This window comes from Gigantopelta aegis, chromosome 10 (genome assembly GCF_016097555.1).
Source record: "Gigantopelta aegis isolate Gae_Host chromosome 10, Gae_host_genome, whole genome shotgun sequence".
In the NCBI taxonomy this organism is placed as follows: domain Eukaryota; kingdom Metazoa; phylum Mollusca; class Gastropoda; order Neomphalida; family Peltospiridae; genus Gigantopelta; species Gigantopelta aegis.
Window position 1 is genome coordinate 82,211,120 of NC_054708.1, and position 21,455 is coordinate 82,232,574.

The 21,455-nt window shown below is 42.9% G+C and overlaps 1 protein-coding gene across 1 annotated transcript; it reads right to left on the minus strand.

Annotated features, from left to right (window-relative positions):
- Window positions 1-2,749: 2,749 nt before the first annotated feature.
- LOC121383856 (peptidoglycan recognition protein-like) lies at window positions 2,750-8,452 on the minus strand. The gene is made up of 4 exons (XM_041513953.1): window positions 8,437-8,452; window positions 7,793-7,927; window positions 6,791-6,994; window positions 2,750-3,296 (listed from the first exon to the last, which is right to left on the minus strand). The coding sequence occupies exons 1-4, from the start codon at window positions 8,450-8,452 to the stop codon at window positions 2,965-2,967; spliced, it is 687 nt and encodes a 228-aa protein (XP_041369887.1). The 3' UTR covers window positions 2,750-2,964.
- Between the last annotated feature and the right edge of the window lie 13,003 nt (window positions 8,453-21,455).

Sequence of the window (21,455 nt, forward strand, 5' to 3'; positions counted from 1 at the left end):
TCATATTTGGCGGTTGGCACGATCACCAAAATACCAGGTCAAAACATTATGGTCCAATCCCAGCAATTCAGTTGGTCCAATCGTGGTTTTACCATAGTTATAAATAGATGCTGACCTACATGTACACATGCGTAACATCTTGGCACTTGATTTATCACTCACAATAACAAACCTTTATGTATCGTTATGACCTAATTTAACACTTCTAACTATGTTCATATTGCTCCATAGATGTTTTTTCCAAGAATAGTATTAGATAATACATGCATAAATGTTACTTTTATTGATAAATCCAAAAATATTACCTTTTTCGACTCGACTGGTTCAAGGCCAATAGCGGCGTGTGTACAGATTAATATATTGACTAGATGGCGCTACTGTCACAATTTGAATGAAAATACAGTTCTGGTCCAATTGAGGCACTGGTCCAATCCTGGCAACTCTCCCCTACTTATTTTGTTTATATATCTTATGTTAAGCATCATATAATACAGACACGAAACTCTTATTGAAGCGATGTCAGTCGTTTTCAATATAATAACGTCGACTTAACTATTCGACATGGAGAGCTGTGCATTCCGAGACAGTTATCCCCAGCTTTTCTAACGTTTAAAACTGATGTGGGTATGCCGATTTCTTACTAGTAATTAATATCATGGCAATATTATATTAAATTAAAGGTGCATCCGTATTCATTATAAAGCATTATCATGACCTGGAGAAAATATTTAATGGACGGGTGTGGGTTTTTTCTCTCCTTTTCCCTCACTTTTGTGAATTTAGAACACTCCGCGGCGTTATGTCGTGTTGTCGAAAGGGTTACTGTCTTTGTGCAATTCACCTGTCTATGACCTACCCAGCCACTATTAAAAATAAATAAATACAAATCTTAAATCATCGATAATGGTGAATCGCCCATTAGTGTATTTAGTGTAACATATAAGCAATAAATCAGATATCTTTATAAATCAGTATGCGTCAAATGAGGGACAGTTGATTTGACATGTTTTAGTTCTGTTTATGTAACTTTAAGCGTTAGAGAACATATTGCTTTTCTTCAAACATTCCAGAGGAATGCCAAAGAACACGTAATCAGTTGAATGGCTGATGTATCTCGACATTCTAGTGGCAGTCAAACTTTGTTTTGTTTAACGACACCACTAGAGCACAGTGATTAACTAGTCATCAGCTATAGTTTGATAAATCGGAGGAAACTCGCAACATTGTTTTCCATTAGATGCAAGGGTCTTTTATACGCACTTTCCCACACACTTGATGCACGGTCGCTCTAGGATCAATCCCCGTCTGTCCACCCATTGGGCTATTTCTCGTTCCAGCCAGTGCTCCACAACTGGTGTAACAAAGGCCATGGCATGTACTATCCTGTCTGTGGGATGGTGCATATTAAAGATCCATTGCTGCTAATCGAAAAGAGTAGCCCATGAAGTGGCGACAGCGGGTTTCCTCTCTCAATATATGTGTGGTACTTAACCATATGTCTGACGCCATATAACCGTAAATAAAATGTGTTGAGTGCGTCGTTAAATAAAACATTTCGTTCCTTCCTTTCCCACAAACAGGACAGCAAATACCACGACCTTTGATATACCACTGGCTGGGATGGGGAAATCTCAGTGCCGATTAGGTTTGATCTTACGACCCAAGCACCGCATGCGAGCGCGTTACCGACTGAGTTAAACCAACGTAGTCTACGCCGTAGTGCATTTTGTTGTAAACACGCGTGTCAGTTTAGTGTATTTGGTTCAAGGGATATAACTCCTTTTTTCTTTCTTTTAAAATCAGTACAGAAACTGAAGTATTCTATGCAGTAACATGACAGCTGATGCCATCAATTATATGTGTTTGCCTGCCTGCCTGCCTGCCTGCCTGCCTATACGCCCGCCCGTCTCGACCGACCGATCTATGTCGGTAGCTATGCACGTATACTGGTAGGTAGGTATATAGAAGTTTCTTTTGTTTAACATCACCACTAGAGCACATTGATTTGATTCTGGCATATAGTCTTAGAAAGGAATCCCGCTATATTTGTTCCATTAGTAGCAAGGGACTCTGGTATACTAATCGTGGGGCACTGGCTGGAACGACAGGAATCGATCCTAGACCGACTGCGCACTAGGCGAGCGCTTTACCACAGGGCAACGTCGTAACCATCCACCGGCCTCGGTGGTGTCGTGGTCAAGCTATCGGACTACAGGCTGGTAGGTACAGGGTTCACAGCCCGGTACCGACTCCAACCCAGAGCGAGTTCTTAAGGGCTCAATGGGTAGGTGTAAGGCCACTACACCATCTTCTCTCTCACTAACCATTAACCAACTAACAACTAACCCACTATCCTGGACAGACAGCCCAGATAGCCGAGGTATGTGTCCAGGGCAGCGTGCTTGAACCTTAATTGGATATAAGCACGAAAATAAGTTGAAATGAAACCATCCATCATCCATCTACCTCTGTACTGGTAGGCAGCTGCTATTTGTCAGCAATTCCATGCTGTTTCGCAATACCGTACCGAAGTAGGAAACATAGACCATATATGCAGTTGGATGAAGACAAGTTCGAATAGGAAAATCAATGGGTCTTTTGCTGAAGGGATAACTCTTGCCAGAAGGTCAGTAACATTAATATAACAACAAACAAATTTTAAGAAAACTTCATAAATAATAACTATAAACACTAACGGAATAATTTATTTTGTGTATATTTAATATGTAATTTTAGTCATCAAAAAGGCTTTGTTAGTAGGAAACATCTTACAATGGAAGCAAATTCAGCAAATTCTCTTTAATTTTTATGCCTGTACATATATGGGTACCAGACGTTTCACATCCAAAAGCAGTTCGCCCCATGTCAATTCGTCCCAAGTGTCAGTTTTTTTTGGGGGGGCGAACTGGTATGGGGCAAAGTGACATGGGGCGAACAGGTTTGGGGACGAAACGAGTACGCCCTCTATCCCGGTTTGACAGTACTGTAGTGAGTCCACGTCTTGATCTCATTATACAGCTGTGTCCCGGGACACGCCGTCGCCCGCACGTCGCGGTGTCCATACAGGCGGTAGTTGTGGGAGATCTTTCCTCTGGCCGCCGCGCACGCCAGCAGTCTGTGGATGACGTCGAGGGTGCTCCTGCTGGGAAGACGTTCCATGTAGTTGCCGAGCACGCACACGGCGATGCTCTTCGTGTTGTAGCCGTGGGTGTGTCCACCGCGATGATGCCAACCACGTGCCTCATACACCCGCCCGTCCCCGCCCACCAGGAAACTGTAGGCGATGTCCCAGTACTCTGAAAAACAAAACCACGAGCTCTTGAAATAAAGAACAAGGGTATGTTTATATAGATGTTTCTCTAGTTAGACTTAAAGGGAACTTGTCAACTAGTTTTAGGGTTTACAAAACAAAAACAAGAGAAAAAAAACGAAAAAAGAAGAAGATTGGCTTGGAGAGATGTGCAATGGCTGGCGATAACCATGAAATTACAGAGAATGATGTCCCAGGAGCCAAATTAATTCACGAATCTTTTGACACACGAAACAGATAGCTGGACTGTCGTATTGAACTGTACGGCAAAAAGACTACAATTTATAAACAAATACCCCCCACTCCCACCCCCACCCCCACCCCCACCCCCACCCCATCTCTTCTACCCTGGACTCGGTCACTGACGATATCAGAAGCTGTGACCAGGGTAGTCGTGTCTGTACCTTCTGTGGGTATGGACACGCAAATACCGTTTAGAGTTCTATTAAACGTTTTAACCAGATTATAACAATACGTTGTGGACACTTTTTTATTATTTTATTTTTTTAAAGTCGCACACCTAGTTTCAGCCCGCGAAAATTAATTCTAATTTTGGTTAATCTACAAAACTGTAACACACTTAGATCACGTTTTTATAAAATAGAGTGAAAAAGCAGGTTTTATATCGATAAATACCATGGGAATCCCCGTGACCCAGTTACTTGAAATAATTTTGAAAGTTAGTATTCTGATGACACCGGTAGATGTCGCTCGAAGCACAGAAACGCCCAATCTAATTAAAATTAGCTTCACTATTATATGTGGATGTCACGGGGATTCTATAATACCCGTAACTGAATAAAACACGAGTGTTCAAATATCTCTCCTAACTGTACATCTATTAGATCTCTCTGTAACGGGCGGTATTTACCCGAGTATAGCTCGTCTAGGTATGATCAGAGATACGATCTTATATAAGTATATATTATTATAGCACGTTTAGTTCACTAGAAAACACAACAAAAACACAATACACTTTGGAATATAGATCGTTCAGTGGACGACGTCCGTGATCCCCTGGAGCCTTCCTAGTTCTCCTCGATATATCCAAAACACTAGCTATTTATTATAAAAACAGAATATTGCCTGGGGGTACAAGGCGGTCCTCCCCCTATCAAGTGATATATCCCCAACTCCCAGAGACGCATTTTTCTCTTTGATCGCCAGACTTACTGACGCCTTGGTCGCCAAAATCACGGTCGTCGAAACCGCACTCGCAGAGGTATTACGTAACTACTCGCCACATGGCCTCCACACCTGCTCTGGGTGTGTATTAGAAAAGCTCGATGACCGTCGCGCAAAAGTATTACGTAACAAGTTGCCCACCTGGATAAGTGCAATTTGGAACTGCACACGGCCTTCTAAAACAATTAATATCGCCACAGGCGAAAACAAAATTAAGAGCATGTACCGTCACAGTGGATCTAACACCAGCCAGTTGGAGCTCATGTCCACCAATCAAAACCTTACTTGCAGAATCCTGCCAGTGATTTTAAAATAATTTGAAAACATTCCGAATTATCCTTAGGGTATACGATATGTTTCATGTGAATTACGAATGCCTTATTTAGACCAGTAGAACTAGTTTTAATCGGATTGCTAACAACACTGCGTAGTCCCCAATGTCCAGGTAACATTTCGTCTGTAAATAATAATTTAAATATTGACCAATCACACTTCGCCTTTTATAACGTTATTTGGGAGCATGCAAATTCTAAAAATATCGGGCGAGTCTATTTTAGTGGCCGCAGTACAGCGAACCATACCAATACGTACGGGGTGGGTTATCAGTCTTCAATTTTACATTAAAACTTATTTATTTATTTATAAAAAAAAACCCAAACTAAATCAGTCTTCAGTTTTACATTACAAATTATTTATTTTATAAAATAAAACATGTTTTAAGGCATTCATAATTCACACGAAACATGTCGTATACAATCAGGATAATTCGGAATGTTGTCAAATTATTTTTAAATCACTGGCAGGATTCTGCAAGTAAGGTTTTGATTGGTGGACATGACCTCCAACTGGCTGGTGTTAGATCCACATGTAAAAGTGGAGCTAATTTTAATTAGATTGAGAAAGGCCTATGTCACGACAAATTTCACAGAGTGCACACAGACTTGGGGTGCGTTCCTTTCATTTGTCCTGGGCATGTTCCAACTGTTCTGTCCTGGACAGCGAACGGAATGAGTTTCGAACAGGAAGTTACTTTACCAACATGGGTGCTTCCGCTGAGGAAGTGGCTGCTGCAGCAATCATGATACTTGAATCGGAATAAGACGACAATGATAGTCCGTCACTGACCATGTTGACTATACTACAGTGTTTGAAATAAAACATTGTATATATAAACCGCAGTTAGCCTACATTTGCTATTCGGCACCGGGTACTAGTGGCTAACCTATTGTTATTAGCAATTAGATCACCGTTTATTATTGTTGGTAGTGGTGGTGGTAGTAGTAGTAGTAGTAGTAGTGGTAGTGGTAGTGGTAGTGGTAGTGGTAGTGGTGGTGGTGGTGGTGGTGGTGGTGGTGGTGGTGGTGGTAGTAGTAGTAGTAGTAGTAGTAATACAGGCTGTAGGAACCAGAGGTTGGGAGGCACTTCCCAACCTCTGGTTCCTACAGCCTGTATTACTACTACTACTACTACCACCACCACCACCACCACCACCACCTACGAAAATGTAAGGTTTTTTTTTGTCCTACTCTGTTTAAATAAAGGTAGCAATATAGCTTGTGCCACCCACCCCCATCCCCCAAGGTTGTATCCCCTCTCCAGATATCGTAAGACGTAGCAAAATTATTGGTTTTAAGGGTTTGTAACGTTTTGTATTGAGATACTTACTTGTCTGAACTTTATTGTTAATGAAAATGTTCACGAACTGTCAAGAAAAACCTCACAAATGAACGACAAGCAAACAACAACAAATCGGATGTTGATTGCGCGAACCGTGCAGGAGAAAATAAACCGAACCAAAATGATAACGGTCACGTGGTATACCAACGTCTGTGACGTTGAAACGGGAAGATCCCCTATAAAAATAGATTAGACAAAATGCATTTTGCGGTATTAGAAACACCAGGATTACCAGGATTACCAAAAGACACTTCAGGTGAATGGAAATGTAAGTAAAGTGCAATTTTATTTGTGAGAAAATGGGTTTAATAGCGAAAAACAACGCCGTAATGGTTAACAACTAGGGCGTCTCCCATTAATATTAAGTACGACCAAACAAGTATCTTTTTTTGCTTTAGCCATAATTTTACGGTCATACATAATGCTTCTTACATAGTTTTAACACAAACCTTGTCCGCACAGCGCCTTACATCACGGAAATATATTAAAGCATAATTTTTCATTTCCAAAGAGTGCTATTGCTATATTATTTGTGACATCGATATCGTTTGAAAGCAGCCAATGACACTTGCTTAGTATTCTGTTAGTTGTTCCAGAGAGAAGAAAATAAAAGCTCACTTCTTGAGTTCATGTGGTATTTCTGGATGCCAAGCGCTGAACTGGCGCACGTGTCCAGGGATTGACACTCGTGTCCGCCATGGTGGATGAACACCCACGGAACCGGAAGATGAATAGTCTCGATAACGGTGGGTCTTCTCGCGCCCCAGGAATCTCGCGAGACTATGGTGACGTTGAAGTCAGAACAGTCGCCAATGTCCACAACTGAAAACGTCATGACATCATGATTTTGATTGTATCATTAGTAGTCGACGTCTCAACTCAAAAACAATATTATCTATGCCGAATTTTCGACGCCAGTGGGTTTTTTTTTTGTGGTGTTTTTTTTGGTGGTTTTATTGTTGTTGTTTTTTAAACGCATGTGTTGAAGCTTTGTAAATGTGTAATTGCACGCATGTAAGACATAAACAGGCTTTGTAAATGTGTAATTGCACGCATGTAAGACATAAACAGGCTTTGTAAATGTGGCCCTATATTACACAATCTTCATTAATAACAAGGACTGTATAATTGGTGTCCGGGTAAGTAGGATATTCTTTTCGTGTATATGATTATTTTATCAATGTCAGTCTTGGACAAATAGTCATTGCGTCTTCGAAACACCAAATTCATGTTACGATTGTTGGAATACATGATGAATTTTTTTTATTTTCAGTACATTTTCCAGACGAGCATGTCTTGACCCCAGTCTCTTTATAAACTTCGCTCGCCATAAACTAGACACCCACCCCACCCTTTCTAACAGGCGCTTGCAAGCCAAGAGAAAAGTGTATGGTACTGTCAATGAAAAAACAGAAAAGAGTGCTTGCATTATGCTTGATATATTTTGATGAATGCAAAGTTTTAACTCAGTAAAGTATTTCCAGAGCAATGTTCTCGAATAACACCTGAAATATACTTTTAAAATTAACGACAATAGCACCGTCTGTGTTAATTTTGTGACCCCCACTGAATCCGCTAGTAGAGTGGAAAATTAAACAACAACTCGGGAATATAACATACGAGTGTGCTTAGCCAAGCAGCATCTGTGGTGTGCTCCACCGGAACAAGCATGACTGACGTAACTTCCGGAACAGTAGCTGATGCTATCATCAACACAAACACCTCCAAGCTTTGCACACTTCTCATCGCCTTTATCTGTAAGTAAGTATGTAAGTCTGTAAGTAAGTAAGTAAGTAAGTGTGCTACAAAAATGAAGCAAACTAGTGTAACTTTATTAGCGTAAGAAAAACGATAAGATTAAAAGTAAGTAATTAAGTAAGTGTGCTACAAAAATGAAACAAAGTAGTGTAACTTTATTAGTGTAAGAAAAACGATAAGATTAAAAGTAAGTAAGTAAGTAAGTAAGTGTGCTACAAAAATGAAACAAAATAGTGTAACTTCGTTGGCGTCAGTATTGATGTTCCAATGATCGATTATAATCGAAAATTTATCGGTTTATCTATATCGATGTGATGGTCGATTATAAAAAATGCTTAATCGATTGTGTGGGAAAATATTAACTGTAATGGTTCCTCTAGTTTTTATGTTGGAATTGATGTAAATATGTTGGGTTTGGGGTTTGTTTTCATGTGTACATAAATAAAGAGATAATAAATAGTTATTAAATGTAAAATTAGCAATTTGTAGTGTCTGTCCTGGTGAACGTGACAGTAAGTGCATGGTCCTGATAATTCTAATCCTTTTGTTCATATAATTCTAATCGATTGAGTAATCGAAAGTTGGTCAGTTGGTGTAAATCGATTATAAGTGATGATCGGTGATGAAATTTCAACCGATTCCAAACACTAAGAATAAGACAAAGCAAGGAAAGTTGGGTAAAGAAACAGGTGTACTTGTGTGTAAGCAGCACTGCCTCGTGGCGTGTCCGGCACACAGCCCCGCCCTGTAGACTCCTCTACACGTGTGGACGATCTCCTGACAGACGCCGTGACGCTTTACACAGGTCGAGTCGTCCAGCCCAGTCACTGTAATACAATACACACCTAAACTAACATAACTATTGTGTGTTTCTTCCGTATATACATCTGAACGATAAAATCGTTATCATGATAATAAAAAAGTCGTATATCTGCACAAAGCTAAGTCGAGGGGAAGTTTAGACAAAGGTCTTGACTGTTACCACCAATCACTGTGGGATGTAGCCAGTGGTAAAGCGCTCGCTTGTTGCGCGGTCTGTCTAGGATCGATCCCCGCTAGTGGGCTCGAAGAGCTATTTCTCGTTCCAGTCAGTGCACCACGACCGATATATCAAAGGCCGTGGTATGTGCTATATATAATCTGTATGATGGTACATATAAAAGATCCCTTGCTACTTGTGACGGTACATGCTCTTATTTTATTTCGCCTGTGGCGATGTTAATTGTTTTAGAGGGCTGTGTGCACTTGGTTACATAATATCTCCGCGCGACCGTACCCCCCTAATACACACTTAGACCAGATGTGGAGGCCATGTGGCCAGTAGTTACGTAATACTTCCGATAGTGCGGTTTTACGACCGTGATTTTTGGCGAACTAGGCGACAGTAAGTCTGGCCATCGAAGAAAAAATACCGTCTCTGGCAGTTGGGGCAATTCACATGATAGGTGAGGTGGCGCGTTGTGCCCCCAGGCGATATTCGCTGTCTCTCAGATTTTTGAATAAATAGATAGGATTTTTAGAGATATCGGGGAGAAACATAGGAAGGCTCTCAGGGAACGTTGTCCGTCTGGACTGGTAAATATATTATTTCTGCTCTGTTGTATAACCTTGATGTGATTGATGTGACTTTAAATATTTTAATACTGTATTATACCCATATTATTTAGACAGTGTTTCCGGTAAACTGACGAAGTAAATTGTAGGCTTCACTGTTCTAAAATCAATAAAGCTTAGCCGGTCATCCTAGAGGACCTAGGTAAACTGTATGTTATTGTCTTTATTGTGATAGGTACCAGTATTAATTCTGTATTACAAGATTACTGAATGAGTAGTTAAGGGTTAATTAAAAATTAACCAGTTAGGAATAGAGTTGTAATTCCTTTATTAATTAAGTTCCCCTGGCAGCGTTTCTCAATTATCGCACGTGTGCGTGTTGTATCACGGTGAAGTGATTAGAATATTTTGTAAACTAGACACCTAATGATTAACTAATTAAGTGATTAGTTCCGGGTTTTATTATTCTTGTTGTTGCTGTTAACTGCGGCAAATATATTTGTCAGCGTAAGGTTAATACAGATTCCAAAGTGTATTGTGTTTTGTTGTGTTTTCTAGTGAACTAACGTGCTATATATACATAAATACTTATATAAGGTCTTATCTCTGTTATACCTAGAGCCTAGCCACTCGGGTATAACTGCCCGATACAGAGAGATCTAAAAGATATACAGTGAGGAGAGATATTTGGATAATCGTGTTTTATTCAGTTACGGGTATTATAGGATCCCCGTGACACTACTAATGGAAAAATGCATCGGGTTTCCTCTCTAAGACTATATGTCAAAATTACCAAATATTTGACATCCAATAGCCGATGATTAATAAATCAATGTACGCTAGTGGTGTCGTTAAATAAAACAAACTTTATATCTGGTATGCCGCTTCCCAGGACGATATATCGTTTCTGGTCAGACTGCACGAGGACTGCCACTCTCGAGACTTCTATAACCTACAGTAACTCTCAAGACTTCTATAACCTACATTAACTCTCAAGATGTCTATAACCTACATTAACTCTCGAGACTTCTATAACCTACAGTAACTTTCAAGACTTCTATAACCTACATTAACTCTCGAGACTTCTGTAACCTACAGTATCTCTCAAGTAACGCACCTTCGATTGCTTTCTATGGACTTGGTTTTTCCCTGTTCCAACCAGTACCCCACCACTTGTACACACAAAGGCTGGGGCATGTACTGTTCTGTCTATAGGAAAGTGCATATAAAAGATCCCTTGCTACTTTACTGGTAGGAGTAGTTTATGGGGCTGCAGCGGACTCTCTCCCTCTCCTCCTTCCCACTCACCAGGTGTCGCAAGAACCATTTGTTGGACACAAAATAGCCGTAGTTTAAAATATGCTGAAGTGTCGTTAAATAGTCCTTGTTTTCTTTTTCTCAAGTATATAGTAAGAGTTGATACAATAATTCGTGGATAGTCACAGTACTGTTACTAAGCTATGTGTGAACTCCACGTGTATATAAACAATAGTAGTATGCACTGTCCTGTCTGTGGAAAAAATTATGATAGGAAAATGTAACAGGTTTTCTCCGAAGACTGAATACGGTGTGAGAATTATCTAATACATATAATACAGAAGCGCAATAGTATTATGAACAGCATTGTGACTCGGTCAGATACTTCGTGACGGTCACAATCACAAGTATCATGAGTATAAATATGGATAGTAAAATACGTTAAAGGGACAGTCCGCTAAAATGTTTCCTACCAATAGAGACTTTAGTATACGACCGCAAACACATTCAGTACACAACGACTGGTATTCTAAACAAGAAAATGTATTTAGTATGAAATAGTAGTCACCAACAAGGCTCTGTTATCGCAATCTAATTAAAATTAGCTCCACTATTACATGTGGATCTAACACCAGCCAGTTGGAGCTCATGTCCACCAATCAAAACCTTACATGCAGAATCCTGCCAGTGATTTAAAACTAACAACACTACGTAGTCCCCAATGTCCAGGTAACATTTCGTCTGTAAATAATAATTTAAATATTGACCAATCACACTTCACCTTTTATAACGTTATTTGGGAGCATGCAAATTCTAAAAATATCGGGGGAGTCTATTTTAGTGGCCGCAGTACAGCGAACCATACCAATACGTACGGGGTGGGTTATCAGTCTTCAATTTTACATTAAAAATTATATATTTATTTATTAAAAAAAGGACTAAATCAGTCTTCAGTTTTACATTATAAATTATTTATTTTATAAAATAAAACATTTTAAGGCATTCGTAATTCACACGAAACATGTCGTATACCCTCAGGATAATTCGGAATGTTTTCAAATTATTTTTAAATCACTGGCAGGATTCTGCAAGTAAGGTTTTGATTGGTGGACATGAGCTCCAGCTGGTTGGTGTTAGATCCACATGTAATAGTGGTGCTAATTTTAATTAGATTGCTGCTATCGCAAACATCTTAAAATGGCTGCAAACTCAGGACAGTCCCTTTAATGTATGTATTTATTGTTTTCATTATCGGTCCGGCTGTTGGCTGATAATGAATTATTACTCTACAAAGACTCGCGCAACCCGCATTCCCTGTCAGGTGCGGAGGCAGGGGGAGGGTGCTGGAAGTGCGCATTTCAATGGCTTTTCGACATTTTCTGTTGTTACAAAAATTAACGCAAACGTTGCCATAAAAACGTTAACATTCCTATGACGTGGCGTCAATAATGCTTTGACGTTTTAATATGCTTATTGATATCAAAGCAATATTACGTACATTCTTCTGATAATAGTTTTATTTCAGAACTGTGCGAACTGAATCGCCGTTTGACATTTATAATCATATTTATTTTAAAAGTGTATAAAATCGTCAAATATCTGTGCATGTATCTAATACTACCTAATGCCGACTGCTAGCTACTGTTCTGTTTTGTCGTGATATTTTCTACAAGTGGTGAGTGTATAATTATATTAATAGAGGTAAGTGTTGGATTGGGGATGGGTAGATTTTTAACATCAATATCATGTCCGTTTGAAGTTGGAGATGGAGGAGCGTAGACATTGGTGTAGGCAGAATTTCATACTGGGGACCAACCACTTTGAGGGGAGGCGGACCACTGTTTTTCACTCGCGTTAAGGAGCGACAGGCACGCAGGTGTCATTGGAGAAATTTGAGAATGGATAAGAAATTATCATGTTAACTCACACAGCCACGATTTTATGGGGTGTGGGAGAACCCAAGAAAAGATGAAACCTCCACACTGCTAAACACTATTCGAATTGACCGGCCTCGGTGGCGTCGTGGTTAGGCCATCAGTCTACAGGCTGGTAGGTAATGGGTTCGGATCCCAGTCGAGGCATGGGATTTTTAATCCAGATACCGACTCCAAACCCTGAGTGAGTGCTCCGCAAGGCTCAGTGGGTAGGTGTAAACCATTTGCACCGACCAGTGATCCATAACTGGTTCAACAAAGGCCATGGTTTGTGCTGTCCTGCCTGTGGGAAGCGCAAATAAAAGCTCCCTTGCTGCTAATCGGAAAGAGTAGCCCATGTAGTGGCGACAGTGGGTTTCCTCTCAAAATCTGTGTTGTCGTTAACCATATGTCTGACGCCATATAACCGTAAATAAAATGTGTTGAGTGCGTCGTTAAATAAAACATTTCTTTCTTTCTATTCGAATTGTAATCTTTAAAAACACCAAGTGTCAGTTGGTAAGTTTTGAACTCACTGCACCGATTCGAACGGCATTTGATAATTCAGTGTCTTATCCACTCGGCCAGAGAGGCCTCTGCGAAAATAAAAACACCTTAATAAGAATATGTACTGTCAAACACTCGGTTTAAATCTAATGTAACATTTTTTTTTTTTTTTTTTTTATCTATATCCAGCAATTTTAAATTGCAAATTGATCCGAATTGTGAAACAGGCCAATATTTATGGTGGAGGGGAAAACATGTGACTGGGGGGACATGACATTCATCCCTCCCCCAGCTGGTTACGCCAATGCATATTAATAAGACTGTAAACAAAATGTGAATATATTTCAGCTCAATAAGGCTACAGTTTATTGCATCAATTTAACTTTAAGAACTGCTCACGACGGACTGCAATTGAGAATGAAGGGGATGGCTTTGGAGGTGCGCACCCCTCAAACAAAATAGAATTGCCCCGAAAAACCTGGTGTTTAAATCGAATTTCCCCGAAAAACCTAGTGTTTGTAGATGAACATAATGCAGGTATTGGTTTTTCAGTGGAGAATATGTTTACAATAGTCCGCTTGCTATTTTTGTGGACGATTGGCATGCATATAATACTTGTTTGTATACGTTTCAATATTGTAGGTGTCCTTTTTATACGTTACACCCTGTAGAAAAATACTGTATCCACCCCTGTCTCTTGTAAATTTTTATTTTTTAAATGTAATATTTCTACCACTCCTTCTTCCCCATCTGCTAGCATCACAGCCTCGTTTTGACCCCCAGGGCCCGTGCTTATAAAACTTTTAAGAATCCAGACTCAATCTCAAATGACGTCACACTCATGCAATTTGTATGGCGTTGTCATGACATTAGTGTCTCAGACTCTAGTAGAGTCGCGAGTCCAGACTCTAAAAGTTTTATAAGCACCAGGCCTGTTCCAGTTCAGCACTAGATCCACCACTTCATTTAAAACAGTCAAACAATTAAAGGGAAACAACCGTGAATATATAAAATACTGCGAACGAAATATACTCACTAGAATGAGTCATCACTGACCATATTCGTACTACTACTACTACTACTACTACTACTACTACTACTACTACTACTAAAGTAAAGTTTGTTTTATTTAACGACGCCACTAGAGCACATTGATTATCATAGCCTATTGGACGTCAAATATATGGTTATTCTGACAGGTTTTTTTAGAGGAAACCCGCTGTCGCCACATATGCTACTCTTTTACGACAGGCAACGAGGGATCTTTTATTTGCGCTTCCCACAGGCAGGATAGCACAAACCATGGCCTTTATTGAACCATCTACCGCTACTGCTACTGCGACTACAGGTATTTTCGTACTACTACTGCTACTGCTACTGCTACTGCTACCGCTACCGCTACTGCTACTTATACTTCTACCGCTACTGCTACTGCTACTGCTACTGCTACCGCTACCGCTACTGCTACTGCTACTGCTACCGCTACCGCGACTGCTACTGCTATCGCTACCGCTACCGCTACTGCTACTTATACTTCTACCGCTACCGCTACCGCTACCGCTACTGCTACGCTACTGCTACCGCTACCGCTACTGCTACCGCTACCGCTACTGCTACTGCTACCGCTACCGCTACTGCTACTGCTACTTATACTTCTACCTCTACCGCTACCGCTACCGCTACTACTACTGCTACTGCTACTGCTACTGCTACTGCTACTGCTACTGTTACTGCTACTTATACTTCTACCGCTACAGCTACTGCTACTGCTACCGCTACTGTTACTTCTACCGCTACTGCTACTGCTACTGCTACTTATACTTCTACCGCTACCGCTACTGCGACTACAGGTATTTTCGTACTACTACTGCTACTGCTACTGCTACTGCTACCGTTACTGTTACTTCTACCGCTACTGCTACTGCTACTGCTACTTATACTTCTACCGCTACTGCTACTGCGACTACAGGTATTTTCGTACTACTACTGCTAATGCTACTGCTACTGCTACTGCTACTGCTACCGCTACCGCTACTGCTACTTATACTTCTACCGCTACTGCTACTGCTACTGCTACTGCTACCGCTACAGCTACTGCTACTGCTACTGCTACTGCTACCGCTACCGCTACCGCGACTGCTACTGCTATCGCTACCGCTACCGCTACTGCTACTTATACTTCTACCGCTACCGCTACCGCTACCGCTACTGCTACTGCTACTGCTACTGCTACCGCGACCGCGACCGCTACCGCTACTGCTACTGCTACTTATACTACTACCGCTACCGCTACCGGTACCGCGACTGCTACCGCTACCGCTACCGTTACCGCTACTGCTACTGCTACTGCTACTTATACTTCTACCTCTACCGCTACCGCTACCGCTACTACTACTGCTACTGCTACTGCTACTGCTACTGTTACTGCTACTTATACTTCTACCGCTACTGCTACTGCTACTGCTACCGCTACTGTTACTTCTACCGCTACTGCTACTGCTACTGCTACTGCTACTGCTACTGCTACTGTTACTGCTACTTATACTTCTACCGCTACAGCTACTGCTACTGCTACCGCTACTGTTACTTCTACCGCTACTGCTACTGCTACTGCTACTGCTACTGCTACTGCTACTGCTACTTATACTTCTACCTCTACCGCTACCGCTACCGCTACTACTACTGCTACTGCTACTGCTACTGCTACTGTTACTGCTACTTATACTTCTACCGCTACTGCTACTGCTACTGCTACCGCTACTGTTACTTCTACCGCTACTGCTACTGCTACTGCTACTGCTACTGTTACTGCTACTTATACTTCTACCGCTACAGCTACTGCTACTGCTACCGCTACTGTTACTCCTACCGCTACTGCTACTGCTACTGCTACTGCTACTGCTACTTATACTTCTACCGCTACCGCTACTGCGACTACAGGTATTTTCGTACTACTACTGCTACTGCTACTGCTACCGCTACTGTTACTTCTACCGCTACTGCTACTGCTACTGCTACTTATACTTCTACCGCTACTGCTACTGCGACTACAGGTATTTTCGTACTGCTACTGCTACTGCTACTGCTACCGCTACCGCTACCGCTACCGCTACTGCTACTGCTACCGCTACCGCTACCGCTACCGCGACTGCTACTGCTACCGCTACCGCTACCGCTACTGCTACTTATACTTCTACCGCTACCGCTACCGCTACTGCTACGCTACTGCTACTGCTACTGCTACTGCTACTGCTACTGCTACCGCTACCGCTACCCCTACCGCTACCGCTACCGCTACCGCTACCGCTACCGCTACTGCTACTGCTACTTCTACTGCTACCGCTACCGCTACCGCTACTGCTACTGCTACCGCTACCGCTACTGCTACTGCTACTTCTACTTATACTTCTACCTCTACCGCTACCGCTACCGCTACCGCTACTGCTACTGCTACTGCTACTGCTACTGCTACTGCTACTGCTACTGCTACTGCTACTGCTACTACTGCTACTGCTACTGCTACCGCTACCGCTACCGCTACTGCTACTGCTACTGCTACTGCTACTGCTACCGCTACCGCTACCGCTACTGCTACTGCTACTGCTACTGCTACCGCTACTGCTACTGCTACTGCTACCGCTACCGCTACCGCTACTGCTACTGCTACTGCTACCGCTACCGCTACTGCTACTGCTACTTATACTTCTACCTCTACCGCTACCGCTACCGCTACTACTGCTACTGCTACTGCTACCGCTACCGCTACCGCTACTGCTACTGCTACTGCTACCGCTACCGCTACCGCTACTGCTACTGCTACCGCTACCGCTACCGCTACTGCTACTGCTACTGCTACTGCTACTGCTACTGCTACCGCTACTGCTACTGCTACTGCTACTGCTACTGCTACTACCGCTACTGCTACTGCTACTGCTACTGCTACTGCTACTGCTACTGCTACTACTCTACCTCTACCGCTACCGCTACCGCTACTACTACTGCTACTGCTACTGCTACTGCTACTGCTACCGCTACTGCTACTGCTACTGCTACTGCTACTGCTACTGATACTTCTACTGCTACTGCTACTGCTACGCTACTGCTACCGCTACCGCTACTGCTACTGCTACTGCTACTGCTACTGCTACTGCTACTTCTACTCTACGCTACCGCTACCGCTACTACTACTGCTACTGCTACTGCTACTGCTACTGCTACTGCTACTTATACTTCTACTGCTACTGCTACTGCTACTGCTACTGCTACTGCTACTGCTACTGCTACTGCTACTGCTACTTCTACTGCTACTGCTACTGCTACTTCTACTTCTACTGCTACTGCTACTACTGCTACTGCTACTGCTACTGCTACTGCTACTGCTACTGCTACTGCTACTCTACTTCTACTTCTACTGCTACTGCTACTGCTACTTATACTTCTACTGCTACTGCTACTTATACTGCTACTGCTACCGCTACTGCTACTGCTACTGCTACTGCTACTGCTACTGCTACTGCTACTGCTACTGCTACTGCTACTGCTACTGCTACTGCTACCGCTACCGCTACTGCTACTGCTACTGCTACTGCTACTGCTACTACTGCTACTGCTACTGCTACTGCTACTGCTACTTATACTGCTACTGCTACCGCTACTGCTACTGCTACTGCTACTGCTACTGCTACTTCTACTTCTACTGCTACTTCTACTGCTACTGCTACCGCTACTGCTACTGCTACTGCTACTTCTACTTCTACTGCTACCGCTACTGCTACTGCTACTGCTACTGCTACTGCTACTGCTACTGCTACTGCTACTGCTACTGCTACTTCTACTGCTACTGCTGCTACTGCTACTGCTACTGCTACTGCTACCGCTACTGCTACTGCTACTGCTACTGCTACTTATACTTCTACTGCTACTGCTACTGCTACTGCTACTTATACTTCTACTGCTACTGCTACTTATACTGCTACTGCTACCGCTACTGCTACTGCTACTGCTACTGCTACTGCTACTGCTACTGCTACTGCTACTGCTACTGCTACTGCTACTGCTACTTCTACTGCTACTGCTACTGCTGCTACTGCTACTGCTACTGCTACTGCTACTGCTACTGCTACTGCTACTGCTACTTCTACTGCTACTGCTACTGCTACTGCTACTGCTACTTCTACTGCTACTGCTACTGCTACTGCTACTGCTACTGCTACTGCTACCGCTACTGCTACTGCTACTGCTACTTCTACTGCTACTGCTACTGCTACTGCTACTTCTACTTCTACTGCTACCGCTACCGCTACCGCTACTGCTACTGCTACTGCTACCGCTACCGCTACTACTGCTACCGCTACTGCTACTGCTACTGCTACTGCTACTGCTACTGCTACTGCTACTGCTACCGCTACTGCTACTGCTACTGCTACCGCTACCGCTACCGCTACTGCTACTGCTACTTCTACTGCTACTGCTACTTATACTGCTACTGCTACCGCTACTGCTACTGCTACTGCTACTGCTACTGCTACTGCTACTGCTACTGCTACTGCTACTGCTACTGCTACTGCTACTGCTACTGCTACTACTGCTACTGCTACTGCTACTGCTACTTCTACTTCTACTGCTACTGCTACTGCTACTGCTACTGCTACTGCTACTGCTACTGCTACTGCTACTGCTACTGCTACTGCTACTTCTACTGCTACTGCTACTGCTACTGCTACTTCTACTGCTACTGCTACTGCTACTGCTACTGCTACTGCTACTACTGCTACTGCTACTGCTACTGCTACTGCTACTGCTACTGCTACTTCTACTGCTACTGCTGCTACTGCTACTGCTACTGCTACTGCTACTGCTACTGCTACTGCTACTTCTACTGCTACTTCTACTGCTACTACTACTGCTACTGCTACTGCTACTACTGCTACTGCTACTTCTACTACTGCTACTGCTACTGCTACTTCTACTGCTACTGCTACTGCTACTGCTACCGCTACTGCTACTGCTACTGCTACTTCTACTGCTACTGCTACTGCTACTGCTACTGCTACTGCTACTGCTACTGCTACTGCTACTGCTACTGCTACTGCTACTGGTACTTCTACTGGTACTTCTACTGCTACTGCTACTGCTACTGCTACTGCTACTGCTACTGCTACTGCTACTGCTACTGCTACTGCTACTGCTACTGCTACTGCTACTGCTACTGCTACTGCTACTTATACTTCTACTGCTACTGCTACTGCTACTGCTACTGCTACTGCTACCGCTACTGCTACTGCTACTGCTACTGCTACTGCTACTGCTACTGCTACTGCTACTACTGCTACTTCTACTGCTACTGCTACTTCTACTGCTACTGCTACTGCTACTGCTACCGCTACTGCTACTGCTACTACTTCTACTGCTACTGCTACTGCTACTGCTACTGCTACTTCTACTGCTACTGCTACTGCTACTGCTACTGCTACTGCTACTGCTACCGCTACTGCTACTGCTACTGCTACTGCTACTGCTACTGCTACTGCTACTGCTACTGCTACTGCTACTGCTACCGCTACTGCTACTGCTACTGCTACTGCTACTGCTACTGCTACTGCTACTTCTACTTCTACTGCTACTGCTACTGCTACTGCTACTGCTACTGCTACTGCTACTGCTACTGCTACTGCTACTGCTACTGCTACTGCTACTGCTACTGCTACTGCTACTGCTACGCTACCGCTACTGCTACCGCTACTGCTACTGCTACTGCTACTTATACTTCTACTGCTACTGCTACTGCTACCGCTACTGCTACTGCTACTGCTACTGCTACTGCTACTGCTACCTATACTTCTACCGCTACCGCTACCGCTACCGCTACTGCTACTGCTACGTATACTTCTACCGCTACCGCTACTGCTACTGCTACTGCTACTGCTACTTATACCGCTACCGCTACCGCTACTGCTACTGCTACTGCTACTTATACTTATACTGCTACTGCTACTTCTACTGCTACTGCTACTGCTACTGCTACTGCTACTGCTACTGCTACTGCTACTGCTACTGCTACTTCTACTGCTACTTATACTGCTACTGCTACCGCTACTGCTACTGCTACTTATACTTCTACTGCTACTGCTACTTATACTGCTACTGCTACTGCTACTACTACTGCTACTGCTACTTCTACTGCTGCTACTGCTACTGCTACTGCTACTGCTACTGTACTACTACTGCTACTACTGCTACTGCTACTGCTACTGCTACTGCTACTGCTACTGCTACTGCTACTGCTACTGCTACTTCTACTGCTACTGCTACTGCTACTGCTACTGCTACTACTGCTACTGCTACTGCTACTGCTACTGCTACTTCTACTGCTACTGCTACTGCTACTGCTACTGCTACTGCTACTGCTACTGCTACTGCTACTGCTACTACTTCTACTGCTACGCTACTGCTACTGCTACTGCTACTGCTACTGCTACTGCTACTGCTACTGCTACTGCTACTGCTACTTCTACTGCTACTGCTACTGCTACTGCTACTGCTACTGCTACTGCTACTGCTACTGCTACTTCTACTGCTACTGCTACTTCTACTGTACTACTGCTACTGCTACTGCTACTGCTACTGCTACGCTACTGCTACTGCTACTGCTACTACTACTGCTACTTCTACTGCTACTGCTACTTCTACTTCTACTGCTACTGCTACTATCTACTCTACTGCTACTGCTACTTCTACTACTGCTACTACCGCTACTGCTACTACTGCTACTGCTACTTACTGCTACTGCTACTGCTACTGCTACTGCTACTGCTACTTCTACTGCTACTGCTACTGCTACTGCTACTGCTACTGCTACTGCTACGCTACTGCTACTGCTACTGCTACTTCTACTGCTACTGCTACTGCTACTGCTACTGCTACTGCTACTGCTACTGCTACTGCTACTGCTACTGCTACTGCTACTGCTACTGCTACTGCTACTGCTACTGCTACTGCTACTGCTACTACTGCTACCGCTACCGCTACTGCTACTGAATTAACCAATGCTTCTAATATCTAATATCATAGCAGATGGTTTAGGGTTGAAGCTGTACGCCAAACATTAATGGCGAAGTGGATCAGGAAATCTGTATCGAAATTAAAGTAATAATGAGCTAAACACAGTTAGTTTTAATACAGACCAAAAAAAAAAACCCAAACCCCCAAAAGAAACCCAAAACCCCCAAAAAAACCTCCAAAATACAACTCATGGTTTTCGAATGAGCTTTTTGGTAAATTGATAATTACATTGC